The sequence below is a fragment of the Onychomys torridus genome, chromosome 7 (genome assembly GCF_903995425.1).
Source record: "Onychomys torridus chromosome 7, mOncTor1.1, whole genome shotgun sequence".
Lineage (NCBI taxonomy): Eukaryota > Metazoa > Chordata > Mammalia > Rodentia > Cricetidae > Onychomys > Onychomys torridus.
Window position 1 is genome coordinate 57,640,842 of NC_050449.1, and position 21,929 is coordinate 57,662,770.

General features: G+C 41.0%; 1 protein-coding gene across 1 annotated transcript in view; it reads right to left on the reverse strand.

Moving 5' to 3' along the window:
• Positions 1 to 21,929, reverse strand: part of Zwilch (zwilch kinetochore protein) — a 33,449-nt gene that overhangs the window by 1,449 nt on the left and 10,071 nt on the right. The window contains exons 5-18 of the mRNA XM_036193452.1: positions 21,714 to 21,913; positions 20,118 to 20,188; positions 19,542 to 19,697; positions 17,049 to 17,120; positions 14,964 to 15,057; positions 14,226 to 14,281; positions 13,172 to 13,271; positions 12,152 to 12,231; positions 9,850 to 10,006; positions 9,228 to 9,256; positions 7,892 to 8,028; positions 3,984 to 4,079; positions 1,749 to 1,861; positions 389 to 500 (exon numbers count right to left, since the gene is read on the reverse strand). Of these exons, the coding sequence (XP_036049345.1) occupies positions 412 to 500; positions 1,749 to 1,861; positions 3,984 to 4,079; positions 7,892 to 8,028; positions 9,228 to 9,256; positions 9,850 to 10,006; positions 12,152 to 12,231; positions 13,172 to 13,271; positions 14,226 to 14,281; positions 14,964 to 15,057; positions 17,049 to 17,120; positions 19,542 to 19,697; positions 20,118 to 20,188; positions 21,714 to 21,913 (1,450 nt within the window). The 3' untranslated portion in view covers positions 389 to 411. The remainder of the gene's footprint in view (positions 1 to 388; positions 501 to 1,748; positions 1,862 to 3,983; positions 4,080 to 7,891; positions 8,029 to 9,227; positions 9,257 to 9,849; positions 10,007 to 12,151; positions 12,232 to 13,171; positions 13,272 to 14,225; positions 14,282 to 14,963; positions 15,058 to 17,048; positions 17,121 to 19,541; positions 19,698 to 20,117; positions 20,189 to 21,713; positions 21,914 to 21,929) is intronic.

Consider the following 21,929-nt stretch of genomic DNA (forward strand, 5'->3'; position numbering starts at 1 on the left):
ATTTTTTTAAAAAAGGTATTTATATTTGGGGCTTAATGAGATTGAGCTAAGGAAAACTGTTTATTAACAAAACTGCTTTTAATGTCCAGTTGGGGTCTATTTATGATTTCTCTCTTTTATCAATGATTTTGAAATTGAACTCTTCAGATTTAAAATGCAACGATATTACCACTCAAAAATCATTTTCATCTCTCTGACTCTAGAGTCAGGTAGACATATTAAGTGGCCAACAAAAGGTACAAAGCAATCAGAGACGTTCAAAGTCGAATACTAACCGGTAGGCACTCAGGAGAACAACTGTATCCTGATGTGTCGATGCAATATCGACAATGTTAAAACAGCTAAAACACAGGCACTCAACACATCACAACATGTGGAGGACAGATACCTTGCAGGGAGCCTCAGCACGTGTTACTTGAAGTGCACCTGGCTACAGGTGACCATATTAATGAAAGCGGCCCTTTCTTCCAGACTGCCATTCAGTGTCAACTCAGACAAATCTGTAAGCACAAAGACAAGGTCAGTCAGAACGGCTTCACGAATGTACGATGCTTACTTCTCTACAACACGGCAGATGAGGAAGAGCGTGGAGGGCACCTGTCTTCCACTAGAAAAGAATCTAAGAATCTGTGTGGCAAAACTAAGCCATGGCAATTGTTTCTATAGTACACCCTCCTTTTAAGTCATGATTAAACAACCTAACATTTAAAATAGAGCTAAAAATAGAATGAAAAAACAAAACAAAAACAAAGAAGCAAGGAGGGAGGAAGGAAGGAAGAAGAAAGAAAAAGAGAGAGGAAGAGAAAGAGGGAAGAAAGAAGGAAGGGAGGGAGGGAGGGAGGGCGGGCAAGTTACTCTTCCCTGGGAAGCAATTACATTAATTTCTGTGTCACCACTTAAGGCTCAACTGGATTTTCTGAATCCTGCTATAACATAATTTCAGAGAAGAAATTCTTAGGAGTTACAGTCTTTTTTTTTTGGTTTTATTTTGTTTCTAAACAGGGTTTCTCTGCATAGTTCTGGCTGTCCTGGTCATTCTGTAGATCAGGTTGGCCTTGAACTCACAGAGATCCACCTGCCTCTGCCTCCTAAATGCTGGGATTAAAGGTATGTGCCACCACTGTCCAAGTCCTTAAGTTGCTTTTATTAGGGTATTTTATCACGGCAAAATAAAGAAACAAAGACAGTATCAACCAGAAAGATAAAATTATTTGTATTCTTACCAGTGGCTGATTAAGGCATCTGAAATCTTTTATTCTGTCAGGAAACTGTCAGATTTATTTTCAAATAATCTTTGTAATATTTGAATGGGTCCATATGAGTAAAAGATAGAATCACAATCAGTTTGCATGAAGATAAGGGTTTCAAAGGTGCTTACTGAAGAAGCTAGAAGACCAGCTAACTACACAAAGAGCTAAGAGACTGACATGGGCAGTATCTGACAGAATACCAGAAATGGCAATCCTTATTCGAGCTGTAGAAAATGCACTAGGGAAGAAGCATCACCATGGTTGCAGTATAAAGTGTGAGCTAATATTTCCATCTCATCACTGTCCCCACTTCTTGCCCTCATTCAGTAAAGGCTCTTTTATCCAGGATAATAAGGACAAGCACTTGCTAGTGATTATTAGAATCAAGCTGGCACAGGCAGATTTTCCTTGAAAGTATGTTTTGTACCTACAGTTCAGGAAAAGACCTGTACAATGATTCCTCCCAGAAAGACTTAACTGACTACAAGTTATGTTTACCATGCTTGTGAAAACTGGAATGATCTAGAGGAGAGCTTTCACTTAGCTGCCACATTGTTTTCACCTTCTTCTGACTACTGCTTATTTCCACTCTCCATTTCTGTGGCTTCTCACTAAAAAACAGAAACAAAACCCAAATAAACAAACAAACAAACAAACAACCCGTGACCAGCTGACAGCTATCACCTTCCTTCCTTCTAGTCACACAGTAAAATCCTTATGTGACAACCACTGAGGGATATAAATAGGACACAATTCATGTCCTGGAGAAGTACAGTCAAGAGAGGGGAGAGAGAACATACACACATTTCAAAGAAAAACAATTTTGTTGTTGCTGTTGATGATTTGTTTTTTTTCAAGACAGGGCTTCTCTATGTAGCCCTAGCTGTCCTGGAACTCGATCTGTAGATCAGGCTGGTCTAGAATTCAGAGAACTGACTATCTCTGCCTCTCTAGTGCTGAGATCAAAGGCATGTACCACTACTGCCCAGCAGAGAAACAAATCTTTAAAAAAGCAGTAATAGACTGGAGCTGGAGAGATGGCTCAGCAGTTAAGAGCACTGGCTGCTCCTTCCAGAGGACCGAGTTCAATTCCCAGCACCACAAGGCAGCTCACAACTGTCTCTAACTCCAGTTCCAGGACTTCTGACACCCTCACATAGGTATACATGCAGGCAAAACACCAATGAACATAAAATAAAAATAAGTTATATTTAAAAAGCAGTAATAGAGAAACACTGTGTAATCCAAGTGTTGTTTTTATTTTTATTTTTATTTACTTATTTATTATGTATACAGAAGAGGGCGCCAGATCTCATTACAGATGGTTGTGAGCCACCATGTGGTAGCTGGGAATTGAACTCAGGACCTCTGGAAGAGCAGCAGTCAGTGCTCTTAACCTCTGAGCCATCTCTCCAGCCCCTCAAGGTTTCTCTCTGTAGCTCTGGCTGTCCTCGAACTCACTTTGTAGACCAGGCTGGCCTTGAACTCACAGAGATCTGCCTGCCTCTGCCTCCCAAGTGCTGGGATTAAAGGCGTGCACTACCATGCCTGGCCATTACAATGGCTTTTACATGAGTTCCAAAGAGCAAAAACCTCAGGTCAACAAGAGCTGTGCAGTGAGTGATTTTCTTACCAGCTGAGTCATTTCCCAAACCCATGCCTTTTTAAACACTTATTTCTTTCTTTCTTTCTTTCTTTCATTCATTCATTCATTCATTCATTCATTCATTCATTCATTCATTCATTCAGTGTGTGTGTGAGTGTCCATGGATGGGTGTGTGTATGACATGGTAGGCATGTAGAGTATACACGTGGATGTCAAAGGACAACTTGTGAAAGTCATTTAACCATGTGAGCTCCAAGGGCTGAACTCGGGTCATAAAGCTTAGTGACTTTTACCAAGTAAGTTATCTTTTTTTTTTTTGGTTTTTTTGAGACAGGGTTTCTCTGTGTAGTTTTGCGCCTTTCCTCAATCTTGCTCTGTAGACCAGGCTGGCCTCAAACTCACAAAAGATCCACCTGCCTCTGCCTCCCAAGTGCTGGGATTAAAGGCGTGCGTCACCACTGCCCGGCTCCAAGTAAGTTATCTTGCCCACCCTTTTTGAGGCACTATCTCAATTTGTAGCTCTGACTGGCACAGAACTTGCTATGTAGACCAGGCTGGCCTTGGAACTCATGAGGCACCTGCTAGAATTAAGGGCAAAAACACTCTTTCTATAACATGTCCATTTAATTTGGCAAATTAAGAGGCCCATTAGTAACTGGACATGGTGGTGCATGACTGTAATTCCAATACTTTGGAAGCCGAAACAGGACAGCGAAGTTTAAAGCCAGCCTAGGCAGCATAGTGAGACCCATCTCAAAATCAGCTAATCACTGGGCATGACAGTGCATACTTTTCGTATGACAGCTTTAAGAAGCTCCTCTGAGTAAGGAAAAGACAGGGAGACGAGCACTTCAGCATGTCAGAGTCAACAGCCACAATTCTCTCGATTCCACAGCCACATCCTTGGCCTGCTGTCCCTGTCTATCCCCAATTTTTTCCCTTCCTCTATTATTTCTCCCTTGATTTGGTGACAGAGCGAAGACTAGAGGCTCAGAAGTCTTAAGTGACATCAAGTCTGGGAGTAGAAACAGGTAAGACTAAAGTTCAGAGGTTAAGCCATGCTGGGCCATGAAATTCCATGGAAACTGGGTACCCATGAGGTACAATGTCATTATGAAGTTTCTCACCTTTGATACAGATTCTTTACAGCAGCTGGTCTAACTGGCAACTGAAAAACATGTTGCTCATCCAGAGGATTTTGTTTGTAGTATTTTATGCAGGATCTAGAAAGATGAAGCAATCTCTTTAAGGAATAAGAGCAATCAGAAAAATAAAGGCTTTATAGTCTAGAATAACGTTTTACTGAGTACCACTAACCAGAAATCAACAGAAGGAATGAATTCAGAGCCACAATAGTAATAAACACCCCCACCCCCACTGCCTACAAAACTTAGATTATGTTTTCTTTATGTCCAAGAAAATCTCATTCACTTAAAAAAAAAATTACAGAAGACAGATTTCTTATACAAAAAACATACTGGGCTAAGAATGTAGCTAAGTGGTAGAGAGCTTGTCTTTCACAGGTAAGGCCCTAGGTTCAGTTTCCAACTGAACACAAATACAGACTTTAGTAGGAAGAGGGAAGTATCTGAAAGAGAAAAATTAGTACAGGAGAGACAAATATAGACTCTTGTTTTCAGAGTCCTGGGAGTTTAAACAATTAAGTTTATTTATTGTGTGTATGTGTGTGTTTGTGTAGATATGTGTGTATGCTACCATTTCAAAGTATACCTATAGAGAGATCTGAGAACAACTTTGAGGAGTTGGTTTTCTCCTACTATGTGGGTCCCAGGGATTGAACCTAGGTCCTCGGACTTGGCACCATCTGCTGAACCAACTCTCCTGCTGTCCAGAATACAGGGAATTGAAAAACTAATTCATTTATACTATTGATCTTTTCTTTTTTCATTTATTCCTCCATCTCTTCCTCCCCCGCTTCCCCTCTAGTGTTAGGGAATGAACCCAGGGCCTCATGCATGTTAGGCAAATGCTCTACCACTGTACTACACTACCAGCATGTCTATAGTATTGATCTTCAACAATGGAAAAAAAAAACCTTTTAGATTGGATAAGCAATAGCAATTTCAAACTTTCCTCTCTTGTATAGTGTTAGAGGACCAGCCTTAGTATTACACATCCCAGGGCTCAGGAGGGAACTACGAACGGAGAGGACTGTTTTCAGGAAAGAGAATCTCAGCACACTGAGCTCTTAGTCCAGTCACTTATTCTTCCAAATCTTCCTCCTCCTCCTGTGCCCTGGGAGTCCCGGCATATATACACTTACAAGCAGTATTCCCTTGGTAGTGCAAAGCCAGACTTCAGGGTCAAATGGAGGGGTGACAGGAATCACACAGAGGGGCAGTAATTGTTAATTATCATTTGCAACCCAAGAGGAAAGTGACCAATGGGGAAATGAATTAACTAAAGGCTAAATTTGAGTAATATTTAAGAAGAGGGATCTTATGTGCTCAAATATAATCTTAAACATGATCAGTAGAAAATGTTAAGAATCGCCGGGTGGTGGTGGCGCACGCCTTTAATCCCAGCACTTGGGAGGCAGAGGAAGGCGTATCTCTGTGAGTTCGAGGCCAGCCTGGTCTACAAAGCAAGTTCCAGGAAAGGTGCAAAGCTACCCAGAGAAACCCTGTCTCGAAAAAACAAAACAAACAAAACAAAAAACAAAACAAAAAACCAAAAAAAAACAAAACAAACAAACAAACCAACCAACCAAACAAACAAAAGAAAATGTTAAGAATCTATAAGCTGCTAGATCAATGGGAGAAAATAAAATTGCCTTCTTTTTTCCTGTGGCTCCTATCTGTCCAAACTATCTCCCATTTTTTTTCTGTGGGGTTGAGGTAAGTGAGCTCAGTCTAGGCAACCAGTGTTCAGCTAGATGCCTCTGGTGATGGTTAAAGGGAGATCTGGAACTAGAGGTAAGATTTGGAAAAGGAGGAAGTTAAGCTTAATTGGCACATCTGCCAGGCCTCCTCAAACAGGTAGTCTGGACACTTAAGTCTGTTCTTAGAGGTACCTCTGATAAGGTACTTTCCACCGTCTGGGGATGGACCTGGCCAGATGCTGCCAATTATGATAATTACTGGGAGGCTTGAACTAGGGTTCTGACTGTGCATAGCTGTCAGCGTACAAGGTTATCTAAATATTCCATTAGTAGAGAGGAAATGGTGCCCAATAAATGATGGAAAAGCTACAATAGCCCACAAGAAACTCATAGCAGGAAACGGCTGATAATCAAAACCCAAACATCCCCAAGGCTCCCTGAGCTCTGGAAGGCCTTGTCTTCCAGGCACTAGCTTTGTCGTAGTCAGCTGATGTCCTACTTTGCATATGTTTTGGCTTATAGCAATCCTCCTTATACCTTCATAACTGATGCAAATTCTAAATTTGGATAATGTGATTTGGAGAGATGACTTAACAGTTAAAAGGGTTTGCTATGGAATATGAGGCCCAGAGTTCAGATCCCAGAACCCATATAACAAACTGGACATGCTATGTATGTCTGCAATGCCAACTCAGCTGGGAGGCAGAGGGAGGAGGATTGTTGGGGCTTGCTGCCTTCCAGCCTATGTGAGAAAATGCAAGCTTCAGGTTGTGGGGAGACTTTGCCTCGGAAGGAAGAAGTGGGTGGTGGGGGGCAGTGAGATGGTTCCATTGGTAAAGGCATTTGCTGCAAATCTGACAACCTGAGCTCACATTGCAGGACTTACATGGTTGGACAGAACAGAGTCCTATAGATTGTCCTTATAACTGCCACATATACACCTTGGCATGCATGTGTATTAACACTAAATAAATATATTTTAAAAAGTCTTTTTTAGACAGGGTCTCACTATGTAGCCTTGAACTTGCCTATGTAGAACTTAGAGCTCAGAGATCAGTGGCTTCTGCCTCCTGAAAGCTAAGATTAAAAGCATGTGTCATCATACCCAGCCAAAAACTTAAAAAAAAAAAAGGAATGCATGGAGAATGATAGAGAAGAACACCAGAGGTCCTTTTCTAGCCTCTGTGCCCATGCACAGGAGTGTACACAGCACATACACTCACATGCATATCAATCAATAAATCTTTAAAAGTATTGGGAAAAGATAAATGATTCTCCAATTCCCAGTAAGACCTAGCATCTTCACATACAAGGGTACAAGGGTTGTTCTAAACTGCCTGTAGTCAAACTGATCAGCTCTAAGTACAGCCATACTTGACAGGCCTGGGGATCTCCTTCAGCCATCACAGACGGCTGGCAGTGCTTAGTCTAATTCAGATTTACAAGAGTGTAGAACTTGTTTTCTAAAATTAGAATACAACAGTATTTACGAAGTATCAGATGTATCAGATACCATATATAGGATATATCAGATACCATATATAGGATATATCATTTAATCCTTCAGCAGTCAAATGAATTAGTATATATTATTTTTACAGAAGAAATACGATTCATTGAGATGAAACTTCCTAATAAAGCCAGGGATGAGAAAAAGTCAATTCTGATTATTTTTCAATCAAAAGCCTTTCCTTCATATAACATCGACCTAAAGCAGCACTACAGTAAAGACAAGGCAAGTAGGTTCCAGTCTAACTAGCAAGAAAAACTGTGAATATTAAAAACAAAAAGACCAAGACTTACTTTATGTGTATATGTGTGTGCCATCTATGTGTACCATACCACAGGCAAGCAGGAGCCTAACAAGGCCAGAAGAGGGTGTCAGCTCCTGCTACAACTGGAGCTGGAGATAGTTTGTGAGCTTTCATGTGGGTGCTGGGAACAGAACCTGGTTATCTGTAAGAGCAGTCAGTGCTCTTAACTCTTAACTGCACTTTTTAGAAGAAGATATTAGAAGAGGATAGATCTTAAGTAAGTAAACAATAGAGCAATACTTACTGTGTGCTGCTGTGGTGGCTCACACCTGTAGTCCCAGCACTTGGGAAACTGAGGCAAGGAGAATTACACTGAGGCTGAGGCCATCCCGGCTACAAATGAGACAATGCCTCAAAGCAAAAAGAAAAAAACACTTACTGTGTTAAAGCAAAGAGAAGCTCATGCTGAGGTTTAATGAAAAGCATGCAGATGGCTAGTATTTCTAGAATATGGTGGAGTTTCTGAACACGATAAACCTGCTCCTGTGTAGCTACTGACGAAGAAATGAAGTATTCCTGGAAAGAAAGAAGTATAAAGAGAATAAGGAGGCAAAGTCTAAGCAGTAGCTCTGGGAAGAAATGGCCATTCCCTCTACCTCTAAATGTGAATGCTAGATACCAGGGTTGGGACGAGAGGCAATGACACAGAATTCACCACTTTTCATGACTACCCTATAAACTCAGGTCTTCACATTGAAGTGCACACTCTGTATAATTCCTTCCCCTTGAGAAAGCCTAGAACTTGCAAACATGATGTGGTTTTATTGCCTTAACTAGGTCACTAATAGACTATTTGTTAATCAAAGGGAGATTATCACCCGGTCCTTATAAAAACCTGCCCAGACAAGCCTTTTAGAAGACTGAGAGGCACAGGAGACGCTCTTCCAATCACTCTCTGAAAGAATGAACTGTCATGCTGTGGGGTAGGCTGCATGATAAATACTGAGAGCAATCTATAAGACCTGAGACTGGTCCTGAGCCAATACACTAAAGAATGCCATAACCTTTGTTCACTGTGTAATCCTGGCTGTCCTGGAACTCTCTCTGTAGACCAGGCTGGCCTTGAACTCAGATTCACCTGCCTCTGCCTCCAGAGTCCTGAGATTAAAGGAATGTCCTAACTTCCTTTGCAAATAATCCTTAAAATGTAAAACAAGTTGAGGATTTAGCTCAGTGGTAGAGCGCTTGCCTAGCAAGTACAAGGCCCTGGGTTCAATCCTCAGCTCTGGGGGGGGAAAAAAAAAAAGTAAAACTAGCGCACACCTTTAGTCCCAGCACTCAGGAGGCAGAGGCAGGTGGATCTCTGAGTTCAAGGCCAGCCTGATCTACAGAGCAAAACCCAGGGCAGGCACCAAAATTATAACAGAGAAACCCTGTCTCGATCCCTCTCCACCCTCCCACCCCAACCCCCGCCAAAGAAAAAAAAGTAAAACAAACGAGTCAAAGGACATAAATATTCCTTCATAGGTCTAATGGCTTCCCTCACCATCAGAACCTTGGCTTTAACAAAAGAAAACTACATGTCAATTGCATAAATACAAGGAGAAAAGGAATTTCTCTCTGTAACAGAATGAGCTACTTTGAAATGTACTTTAGGAACTAGTAATAACTGACATCAGCTGGCTTCCTGATCTTCCTAGGACCTAGGACAGAGGCTGGCACACTACCGACACTTAACACTGTGTGCAGAATGACAACATAAGAGAAAAACTCACCAAATGATTCAATGATGCAAGTTCCTGACCTATCAAGAAAAACATAAATAAGCTTTAGGAATTTTCCAGTAAAATTTTAAAAATTAAAAAAAGAACCTAAGAAAAAGATTCACAGTTCATATATTAAAGAGGTGATTAAATAGTTCCTCAATTACATCATAAATACATACTAATACTTATTCTCAAACTGATCATAGCTTGCCCCTAATAAATAAAGTATCAAGTGATAAATAGCGAAAAAGTCTTTGAACTAGGGACAAGATAGCCCTGCAGGTAAAAGTACCTGCCACCACACCTTCCCATCTGAGCTAGATCCTGGGATCCACACGGTGGAAGGGAGAACTCATACCTCCACATGTACACCATGGCCCGGGTGCCCTACCATACCACATTAAAAAACAAAACATACAAACAAAAACCACATACCTAAAAGCAAAAAATGAACACTATAGCTCTATTTAACCTATTGTATTTATCATGGGGAATAGGCTCACAAGGCGGCAAATGTTTGTCTCACAGCCAACAGGGCAAGCCTACAATGACTAGGAAGGTACAAATCTGAGAGTATTTATGGGTGGCAACTGACAGGTTTTCAAGTTTTTAAGTTAGAAAAAGGACTCACTGACGAAAAAGTTGATATAATCTTTCTTTAGTTTGTCCAAACCAATTTCCAAAAGCATTTGAAGTGGAGTAGTTCCAGAGAGAGGGACAATGTCCATGGCTCCATGGTAAGACTGATGAATGAGCTTACTTAGTAAACTGTTACTCCCACTATGCAACTAGAAATAGAAGAAAGTTTATCAATTCTTCAATTTAAGTATAAATAAATGTAATAAGCAAAAGACTAGGAGCTCAAAATTATAATTTTACATTTTCAGCCTCCTAACACTATAAATTGTTTCATTAAAAGCCCCCAAGTTAACCTGAGTTTCTTTCTTTCTCTCTCTCTCTCAATGGTTTTCCGAGACAGGGTTTCTCTGTGCAGCTTTGAAGCCTGTCCTGGAACTCACTCTGTAGACCAGGCTGGCCTCGAACTCACAGAGATCCACCTGTCTCTGCCTCCCTAGTGCTGGGATTAAAGGCTCTGACCTGAGTTTCTAAGATGCCATGTCTGGCTGGAGATGTGGCTTTAGAGTGCTTACCAAGCACGCCCAAAGCTCTGGGTTCCATCCCCAGCACCTGATTAACAGGGAGTGCAGCACTCAGAAGGTAGAGGCAGGTGTACCAGAAGTTCAAGGTCAGTCATCCTCAGCTAGTAGTCTGTTTGATACTCTAATTGTTTAAAAACCAAGAAGAAAAAGAAAAGCTATTCCTACTTCCCTTCTGTGCTGAAAATCCAAAGCAGTTAAGGAAGGTCTAAAGTGATAAGCTTAATTTTACCAGAGAAGTCAAAGTTGGTCCTTGAAGCTTTACAGTAAGACTCCTCATAGTGATTTCAGAATTAAACTTCTATACTTCACTCAATGCAAGTAGAGTCTTGAAGGAGCATGAATTCTGCTCCTTGCAGTCTACACATGACACAGTGACTTTTCAGCTGTGACATCCAACATGGTAATTTATAATTAACTGCATCCAACTTGACAATTTACAAATCAGAAAGCCATCAACTCGGACTGAGCTTAGGCACCAAATGTTAAACAACGAGTTTTAGAACGCCACCTTGTTCCTCCTTCTGGTCTGTCAGCTTTCCTCTTCTCGTTTGCTCTCTTCACACACTAGTCTCCCTCAGTTTGCACTCCTGTACGCAGCAGCTCATGTCATCAACACCACAGACGCTCCTTTCAACAGGTCATGTGAACACCCACAGCGCTACTGCCCGCCTGCGAGCCCCTGTGCTTGTTCTCTGTGCGTGTCTTCATAGCACGCAAAGCAGGCTATTGCTCCTAGTGCTGAGATCAAACTTAAGGGCCTCACACAGCTATAAAAATTCTCACTTCTATCATGATGAACTGGTGGCTACATTATTTAAAATGGTTCCCAGTAAGCTATTTCTAATCCTTTACTTTGCTTTTTCTTCAGTGTAAAAGTAACACAACCACACTTTAGAAAACTCATACAGTGACAGAAAGTTCAAGTTCATTTGGAAGGCTTCTCCCACAGGTGGCTGTCACCAAGAATTTAGCCCATCTGGTTTCAGATTCTGTCTTTTTCAAAATTTACATTTTGTACAGTTATGTGTATTTTGCATCCTTTGCTGTCAACCCTGTTTTAGCAGCTGTTACACATAACATTATGTGGCTACAGTATTGCTACCTAGTCATCTCATCGGCAAGGGAAACATACATTATTTACTGTTTTGGGTGCCTAGAAACAAAACTATATAAGTATTCTGATGGACAAAAATCTCCTTTTTTGTTTTGTTTTTGAGACAGGGTCTCATGACAGCCCAGGCTGACCTCCATGTGTGATCATCCTACCTCTGCCTCCCAAATGCTGGGATTACAGGAATGTGTTACCACACACTGCCTTGGTATATATTTTTGTGCATGAATGAAGGGTAGATCTAATACAAGTATTAGTTGTTCAAATGTCATATTACATTTACAGAAGTCATTATCAAAGCTGCCGTGAAAAAGAACAACCTAGTTTGTTAGTCTCATCAGTGGCTTATGAAAACATTCATTCCCAGAACAGTTAACAGTAATCAGTAGCTTATATGTGCCAGGCACTAGGTACTGTGTATACATTAGGTCAGTTCCCCCTACACAACACTATGATGCAGGCAGATCCAGCCCTCACACTGCAGATTAGGGCAGTGAGGTTCCGAGAAATAAAAGAGCCCAAGTTTGCACAGCTAGAAAGTAGCAGAGTTGGAGTTCAACTCAGACTGTTCAGTGTTTAATCAAACATGCTCTTTTTGTTTGGTTTGGTTTGGTTTGTATATGGCACTGAGAAAAACATTCTAGTCATACTATTTAACCTACCCAAGGCTGTATATCACCACGCTGCAGACTCTGCAGGATCAACGTGAAACACTTCACCAAGTCTTGATATGAAACCACACCTTGAAAATCAAGTCACACAGAAATCATTTCCACATCTCTACTGATCACAAGTGTCATTTTAATGACACATACGTGACACAAGCAAAAATCTGTACTTTAGTAGTGAAAGGGGGAATTTAAAATTGAGGGAAAAACCCAAAAATCTCAGATTGGCAAATAACATTTGGTAGGAACATTTATTTTATTTAATTTTTTTTATTTTTTTAATTTTTCGAGACAGGGTTTCTCTGTGTAGCTTTGCACCTTTCCTGGAACTCACTTGATAGCCCAGGTTAGCTTCAAACTCACAGAGATCCACCTGCCTCTGCCTTCCGAGTGCTGGGATTAAAGGCGTGTGCCACTACCGCCCGGCGGAACATTTATTTTTAAAAATTTTATTCAGGTATGTTTTGATTCATGTAAACATAGTTAAATTTTACATTTTATTTTTGGGGAGCGGTTTCAAGACAGGGTTTCTCTATGTCACAGCTCTGGTTGTCCTGGAACTAGCTCAGCAGAACAGGCTGGCCTCGAATTCACTTCTCAAGTGCTGAGATTAAAGGTGTGCGCCACCATCAGCCAGCAAGTTTTGATATTTTAAAAGGCAGGAGAAGCTGGGTGTGGTGACATAAATCTTCTTGTTGTTGTTCTTGTTTCTGAGACAGGGTTTTCCTGTGGATGGCTGTCCTGGAACTCACTATGTAGCTCAGTGTGGCCTCGAATTCAGAGAGTCACCTGTCTCTGCCTCCACAGTGCTGGGATTCAATTCCCAGCACCTACATGGTAGCTCACAACCATCTATAACTAGTTCCAGAGGATCTGAGGCTGCCTTCTGGCCTGTGCAAGCAGGCTGATCTCATGTAGTATGCACACAAAACACTGATATACATAAAATTAAAAAAAAAAAAAGAACCTTAAACAAACAAATAAAAGCCCACTTAAATAATGATGTATACATACTCCTGCTCATTTTGCACCAAAGCTGTTCAGCAAAATCAAGATCCTCTCGCACTGTGATAAGCACAGATCTGTCAACTGCAGCTGCATCATGGTTCACCGTCTGAAAAAGAAGCAAACTTCAGAGAACACCAGTTTATTTGAAGTGAAGTAGTTGAAGCTTTAAACACTATACTAGGGTTGGGGATTTAGCTCAGTAGTAGAGCACTTGCCTAGCAAGCGCAAGGCCCTGGGTTCGATCCTCAGCTCCGGCAAAAAAACAAACAAACAAAAAAACCACTATTCTAAGAGCTGTGAAGACGTGAGCACATACAAAGAATTATATAAATGTTATTATCCACACAACTTCATTTACTAATAAGGAAACACACTTGAATAGAGTAAAATAACAGTGTTAAATTGTTGAAAGCTATAACCCTGACCAGAGACAGAGGCAATGCATCCTCACACAGGCCAGCACTCTGGAGGCCGAATGAAGCACAAGTAAAAGGAGTCTGAAGCTGGCCTAACTCAGCACGGCCAAACCCTGTCTCAACACAAAGCCAAACACCAAACAACAACAACAGCAAAACTGTACTGCTCAGAAGCAAGCTCTCAGTTTTCTTTCCACATGGAAACATTTATTATGTTGTGTTTGTCTCCACTTCCTCTTCAGTATATGCCACATTATGGCATGGTAACAGCGTTTTATGTTGTATTCATGTGCTATGGCAGTACTCTCTACAGTGTGTTATTAACATTAATTGTTTCTACTCTCTGTAGCTGAATAAAAACAAATACAGAATGGAAGGAGATCTGAGAGGCTGCAAAACAAAAGGTAAAGTTTCAAAAGCAGGGTAAGCTTGTTTTTTTAAACATTTCTAATGATTTATTTATTCTTACTTTATGTTCACTGGCATTTTGCCTGTGGTCAGATCCCCTAGAACTGGAGTTATAGGTAGTTGTGTGGGTGCTGGTAATTGAACCCGGGTCCTCTGGAAGAGCACCCAGTGCTCTTAACCGCTGAGACATCTCGACAGCCCACAGGCTAAGTTTCTAACTGATAGTAACTGCTTACCTCTTTTTGTGTGTCTTTTTTTGTAGAATCATCAGATTCATCTAGTTTATTTAAGTCTAGAAAGTAGAGAAAGCTCATTAATTTGACTTTATTTTTCTGCTTTTAATATTATTTCCATCTAAATCCTGTTTTCAAGTAGCAAATGGGAGTAGCAGGACTTTAGTAAACTACCACTATGGTAACTATCCTTCAAGCAGGAAGCAACACATGACAAGCACGTGGAAGACACTCAGACACTGTTTATCACTCTTCTCCTACAATCTCAAACCCGCCAATGCTACATGAATTTCCATGTCAAAAGTTTCTGTCTTTGCAGTCCTGAAGGCTGATCAAATCTAGGGACTCCAGTACAGCTGGTAAGTGCTCTACTACCCAGCTACATCCCAGCCCTTTCTACTCTTGTATTTATTTTGTAACAAAGTCTCCTAAGTTGTCTAGCTTGGCAATGAACTCACTCTGTAGCTCTGGCTAACAATTCTGCCTCAGCCTCTCAACTAGCTAGGATTACAAGCCTGTGCTGCCAGGCTTGCCAAACTAAATTTTATAATTTTAATAATAACATCTATCTTTGATACTTTAGAACCAAAGCTGTCCCCTCCAACTAGATCAGATCACAGCTTTAATGTATTCTAACTCAAAGCTATATAAAACCACGAGACAACTGTTATTTAATACAGTAAGCAAATATATTCAATTAAAAGCAAGCAACAAACAAGAACAGATTATGAAAATAAACACCATTCAGAAATTCTTGCACAACTTCAACAGCAGATTTTGTTTCCAGAGGTTCGAGCCATTCAGTTACACCAGTCCTCAAGCCATCAGCCAAAACCTGTAGAATAATTCAACAGCCAGAAAACACATTAGTGGAAATCACAGCTTAATTACTAGGGATGTATTGAATAGTATCAGTTAAGGTAGCAGTTCTTTAAAACAAATTTTTCATTGCATATATTGAGTTCTTTGCTTACATGTATGTCTGTGTACCACATAAGTGACCGGTGCCTGCAAAGTTCAAAACAGGGCATTGGATAAGCTGGGAATGGAGTTACAGGTGGTTAGGAGGCACCATGCGGGTACTAGGAGTCACACCCAGGTCCACTGGAAGAGCAACAAGTGCTCTTAACTGATCAGTCCTCTATCTAGCCCTACTGTAATGGCTCTTGACTACTGACCACTTGCTAGGCATTGTCATAGGATTTTGTATGTAGTGTGCTATTTAATCCCAACAAAACTTTGAGACAAATACCACTACCATGCTCATTTTACTGAGGCTAACTGAGAGTCACACAGTTACTAATAAACAGTACATACAGGATGCACATCCAGCAGGAGGACTCTAAGAATGGTATTCTCAATGATAATGCTGTGCACACAGGAACAAAGTGTGACCCGGGTAAAGAGAGATACTTACAAGTGAAGGAACAACAAAAGCACGTTTATCCCAACACACTACAATTACACATGCACGCACACACCAAAATCTAAGCAGAGTCTACAGAAGGAAGGATGAGGGGGAAGATCATGAGGGATGACTCCAAACAGAGTGAACAAACGGAAGGAACAGAAGGAGCAGGCAAATTCACCAAAAGCTGAGAAACTTCCCAAGTTTTTTTACTTCATATGAGAGATGATGTCCACCATTCACCGACTTTGCAACAATAAAATGACAGGGTCAACAGTTAGCAATTCCTTTATTCCCAGAGAAAGGAAAAAACGTTCTCAACAGAAGAGATATTTCCTACTTCCAGAGGGTCTATGAAAAAGATGAATTTATTTATTTATTTATTTATTTATTTATTTATTTTGTTTTTTGTTTTGTTTTGTTTTGTTTTTGAGACAGGGTATCTCTGTGTAGCTTTGCACCTGTCCTGGAATTCACTCTGTAGACCAGGCTGGCCTCGAACTCACAGAGATCCGCCTGGCTCTGCTCCCGAGTGCTGGATTAAAGGCGTGCGCCACCACTGCTGAAGATAATTTTTTATGTGTCAAAATAACTTGGTGGCAGTCAGGGAAGTTCAACATGTTGCTATGTGTAGGATGGTCCAAATCACAAAGAATGGGGCAGTGTGAAATGCCCAGTGTCTCTGTTGAGAAACAACGCATGATCTTGAGAGTGTGTCAGATGGAGCTGAAAGGGCTGTAACTGATTGGCCCAACAAATACATGTTCATAGCAATATTATTCCTAATAGCCAAAAAGTTAAAAAAAAAAAAAATGGAAACATTTATCAGCCGATGAAAGGATGAATAAAATGGAGTCTATCCATACAAGGAGATGCCATTTGACAATCAAAAGGAACAAATGCTGGAAGTAGGCGGTTGCCAGAGGCGAGCAAGGTTGTGAACTGAGTGCTAAACTGTACTATGGATACAACGTTTCATTTAGGAGTGATGAAAAGTAATTGTGGGGAGATGGCTCAGTGGTTAAGAATACTACCTGCCCTTTCAGAGGACACAAGTTCAATTCCCAGTACCCACATGACAGCTCACAACTATCTGTAACTCTAGTTCCAGGGGATCCAACACCCTCACACAGACATATGTGCAGACAAGACACCATGCACATAAATAAAACCCTCAAAAATCTAACTGTGGTACTGGCTTGTACAATTCTGCCAGTCAAGTAGAAAGGTGAAGAGTGCAGGGAGCTATTATCTAAGTGGAGTTCCCTTGCATTTTGAGGACAACTGCTACATAACTCTGTCCAAGTTGTCCAGGGTATAATGAATGTAACATTTAGAACAGATTTTAAAGAAAATCGAAGTTATAATGTGAAACATTTTCATGTGTAATTTGACAGAAATTCCAGGAGGATACTCACCAGGAGAAATTTTAGCTCCCTGTGGAGATGATTCAAACAACTTCTGGGCTCTCCTGATTGTACTCTGATGTTCTAAAAAGTATCAAAGACCATCAGTTTTCACTGGCAACCCCACCTTCTCTGTCCAGGAGTCACTATGATTTTCATTTCAATCACACATTTTATAAAGCACCAAAAAATTAAATTAGGCCCATACCATGCTGAGAACACTGTACCCTGAGATCTTACAGGTCAGCCATCCTGATACCACCCTGAATCAGGCCACTGCCCTCTTCTGTACCATGAAATGGAACAACTCTCTCCCTCACATGCTCTTCTGCTTTTCCTCAGGGAATTTCCAAGAGCACAGGAGCAAGAAATTTAAATAAATAGCTCATTGATTATTAGCATTATGACACACTGAAAATGAAGTAACAGTAATCACTGTATTAGACTCCTAACTAAACCAACACACTAGTCTAGTCAAAAGCTATAGCTTTACAACTTTAAGTGCTAAAAAACAAGTAAGTAGCTGGGTGGTGGTGGCGCACGCCTTTAATCCCAGCACTTGGGAGGCAGAGGTGGGCAGATCTCTGTGAGTTCAAGGCCAGCCTGGGACAGAGTGAGTTCCAGGACAGGCTCCAAAGCTACACAGAGAAACCCTGTGTCGAGGGAAAAAAAAACAAAAAACAAAAAACAAGTAAGTAAATCCCTACTACAGGAGAAGGAAAACACAAATATAATTAATTACTCACAATTCTACCTCCAAGAGAACCACTGTTAATGCTATGTAGGCTTTTTGGGTATACATTTTTTTTCTTACAAAACATACTTGACATCCACAGTTGTACATGTTATTCTGTATACTTGTAACTTTTGCTTAATAGCATTTCCTGTTCTTTTTAAATACCTATCCCCACACCATGCAGACTAGGGATTAGATCTAGGCAAGTACTTTACCCTTGAGTTATATCCCCAGCCCTAGACTTTTAAGACATAAATTTACCCCCCACTTCCCAAGACTGAGTTTCTTTGTGTAGACTTGACTGTCCTATAATTATTTGTGTTGACCAGGCTGACCTCGAACTCACAGAGATCTGCCTGCCTCTGCCACCCAAGTGCTGCTGAGATTAAAGGCATGCTTCACTACCACCTGGCAAGACAGGGTTTTTCTGTGCAGCCTTGGTTGTCCTGGAACTTGCTCTGTAGACCAAGCTGGTCTGGAACTCTGCCTCCGTGCTGGTGGGATTAAAGGTGCGCATCACCACCATTGGGCTTAAAATATTATTTTTAAAGCCTGAAGAAGAGCCAAACCTAGTGCTGCAGGTCTACAGTTCCAGCTACTCTGGATGCTAAGGCAAGAAGTCACAAGTTCAAGGCCAGCCTGGATTAACAAGCAAGTTTAAGGCCAACCTTAGGAAACTTAATAAGACCTTTGGTCTCATTATGTATCTTTGACTGGCCTGAAACTCCCAGAGAACACCTGTTTGATACTGGCATTAGTTCAAAGGCATGTACCACCTGGCCAGCCTCATTTAAAAAAAAAAAAAAAAAAAAAAAAAGGCTTGGCTTGGGCATGGGGTGTTGTCCTGGAGATATGGTTAGGTAGTTAGGAGCACATATTGCTCATGCAGAGGTCCTAAGTTAGATCTCCAGCGCCAATGGTGGGAAGGCCACAATCACCTTTAACTCCAGAACCAGGGAAATCTAACACCTCTGGCCTCTGCAGGCACCTGCACTCACATGCACATATTCATAATTAAAAACCATTGAAATAAATAAATTTTATAAAGGGGGTAAGCTGGGGACATAGGTCACTGTTAGAATGTTTGCCTATTATGTTATACATAAGACTTAGGGTCAATCTCCAATACCAAAAAGAGATTTATTTTTAAAAGCATATATAGCATCTCATCATAAAAACTCATTTTCACCATTTTTTAAACTGCATGTTCAGCAGGTTCTGTTTTTAATATTTTGAGAACTCAGCTATACAGCACCAAGTATTTTATATATAAACTTTTGGGTTTTATTAGCATTTTTAAGTTCTTTTTTTAATTTCTTTCTTTCTTCCTTCCTTTTTTTTTTTTTTTTTTTCCTTTTTGAGACAGGGTCTCACTATGTTGCTCTGGCTTTCTGGGAACTTACTATTTAGACCAGGCTGGCCTCGAACTCATGAGATCCTCCTGCCTCTTCCTCCCAAGTGTTAGGATTAAAGGTGTGCATCACTGTGCCCAGGACAGAAAAAAGTCAGCTCCTCTTGAGTGCCCACACAAAAGACCTTAATCCTTTTTTGAAAGTAAAATTCCACAGTAACAGGGTTACTATGAGCAATTGACATCTCAACTTACTGGGCAAAACCTCAATAGGTTGTCTGCTGAGACCCCAGGAGCCAGCTAAGGTTTTCTAAGTGTACAGCCTAATAACCAGTGAATGCCATACAGCATTAGCAATAAACAAGTAAAATATTCAGGAGCCTGAGCAACCCAAAGAGAAGACAGAGTCCATTCCTACCAGAGCTGCAGTTGAAGACAGGGGAGGGGTTTGAAGAATCTCCTCCACAGGACTCCAGGAAAGATCCAAAGTGACTGTAGTTTGTGATGGGGTGACAACATCATCCAAGTCAGTGGACTTAAACAGCTCATATTGGGCAAATCCTCTGGCTGTTACCTGAAGACAGGTCACAGGAAGATCATTAGCAACAACTACATATGACCAAACCATTATCAAAATCACATTGATTTCTGTCCCAACAGAGAAAAAGCACCATACATCACACTGTCATCCCCAATGAAAATAAAGGACAATTCTTTTCAGCAACAAACACTGCACATATACAATATGTGGGTACTGTATCAAAAGGCTCTACCAACCTTGAGCGTCAAGCACCAAGATTTTAGTACTTTAGCATGATTCTAGAACCAGCACTAGATACCAAGGAATAGCTGTGCCCGGCTGCTACAGAAATAAATACAAACACTCTGACACTACCGAGAACGGCCAGGCACAGTGAGAATGAGAAAAGCTGATATGCTAGGAAGGCAGACCAATCAGGCTCTTTGTAAGTAAGCTGACAAGACAAATACTCACAGCAGACAAGTGATGTCGTTTCTTGTGTGAATTTTTTAGATTTTCCAGATCTTCAGAGTAATTTTTATCAGCTACAGGACATAGAAAAAAATAAAAAATAAAAAATAAAAGATTTAATTCCAAAATATAAAGTTACGCCGGGCAGTAGTGGTACATGCCTTTAATCCCAGCACTCGGGAGGCAAAGGCAGGTGGATCTGAGTTTGAGGCCAGCCTGGTCTACATAGTGAGTTCCAAGATAGCCAGAGCTACATAGTGAGATCTTGTCTCAAAAAAACCCAAAAAAACAAAACAAAACTAAAATCAAACAAATGAAAGTGTTAAATAGAGAAAGAAAGGGGAGTTGGGTGGGTAGGTGGGGGGGCGGTGGTCTGGGAGGATTTGGGGGGGAACTGTGATCAAAAGAATGTAATTAGTTGGGCATGGTGACACATGCCTTTAATCCTGGCACTCAAGAGACAAAGGCTCAGCAGTTAAGAACACTGCCTGCTCTTCCAGAGGACCTGGGTTCAATTCCCAGCACCCACACGACAGCTTATAACTGCCTGTAACTCCAGTTCCAGGAGATCTGACACCTTCATAGACATACATGCAGGACAAACATGAATGTACATGAAACAAAGATAAGTTATTAAAAAAAGAGAGAGAGAGAGACAGACAGACAGACAGCAGCAGGTTGATGTCTGAGTTACAAACCACTCTGGTCTATGTACTGAGTACAGGAGAGAGAGGGGGTAGAGAGAGAGAGAGAGACAGACAGACAGAAGCAGGCTGATGTTTGTGAGTTCCAAACCACTCTGCTCTATGTACTGAGTACAGGCCCACTAGGGCTCTGCAGTGAGACGCTATCTCAAAAAAGAATATAATTACAGCCAAGCATGGAAATTCACATGTAAAATCTTAGCTACACTGGAGGCTGAGGCAGAAGGATATTGAATTTGAGCTCAGACTGCGCTGTAAGATACTCAATAACAAACAACAAATATGCACACTCATAAATATATATGAAAAATAAATAGCTAGGCACACTGGTATGGACTTGTAGTTCCAAATGCTTGGCAGGCTGAAGTGGGAGACTCACTTGAGCCCACGAGTTTAAGAGTAGCCTGCATAAATTCTCATTCTCATTCTCATTCTCTCTCTCTCTCTCTCTCTCTCTCTCTCTCTCTCTCTCACACACACACACACACACACACACACACACACACACACTAAATAAAGAGAGAAAGAAAGGAAGGAAGGAAGAAAGAGAGGTCTGGGTGGTGTTGTTCAGGCAGTGGATATGCGGAGGCCAAAGCAGAAAACACTAAGTTCAAAGCCAAACTTGCCTCAACCCACCCCTTCCAAAAAGGTAAAAACAGGATTATATTCCAGCTAGAATCTGGTTTTTACTCTTAAAAAACGAAAAGAAAAAGTACAAATTAAATTAAACCCAAACAAAGAGGGCATGACCTATCCAGATTTTCAGGAGTTCCTGCAACACCTCTCTGATCGATGCTAGGCACAAACTCAAGGTTCAATACTCTAGGTTACCACTTCCCTCCCATATGGAAGCTCAGGAGTACCACAAAACAATAGACCAATACTGAGCACTCACCTTTACAAGTGACCACACGTAAGACAACTCCTGTAGTGATGTCATTTGCTGTGATAAGCTCAGCTCCTAGCCAACAGGTACCTTCAGGATCTGAACTGTCACATCTCACCCAAAGAGGAGGAAGGGCAGTAACTGGTTGTTTAATCTTCAAATGGGTCATATTAGGATTGTGAGCCATGGTATAAAGCCCAATTAACTGCCTTGAAAACAATGGAT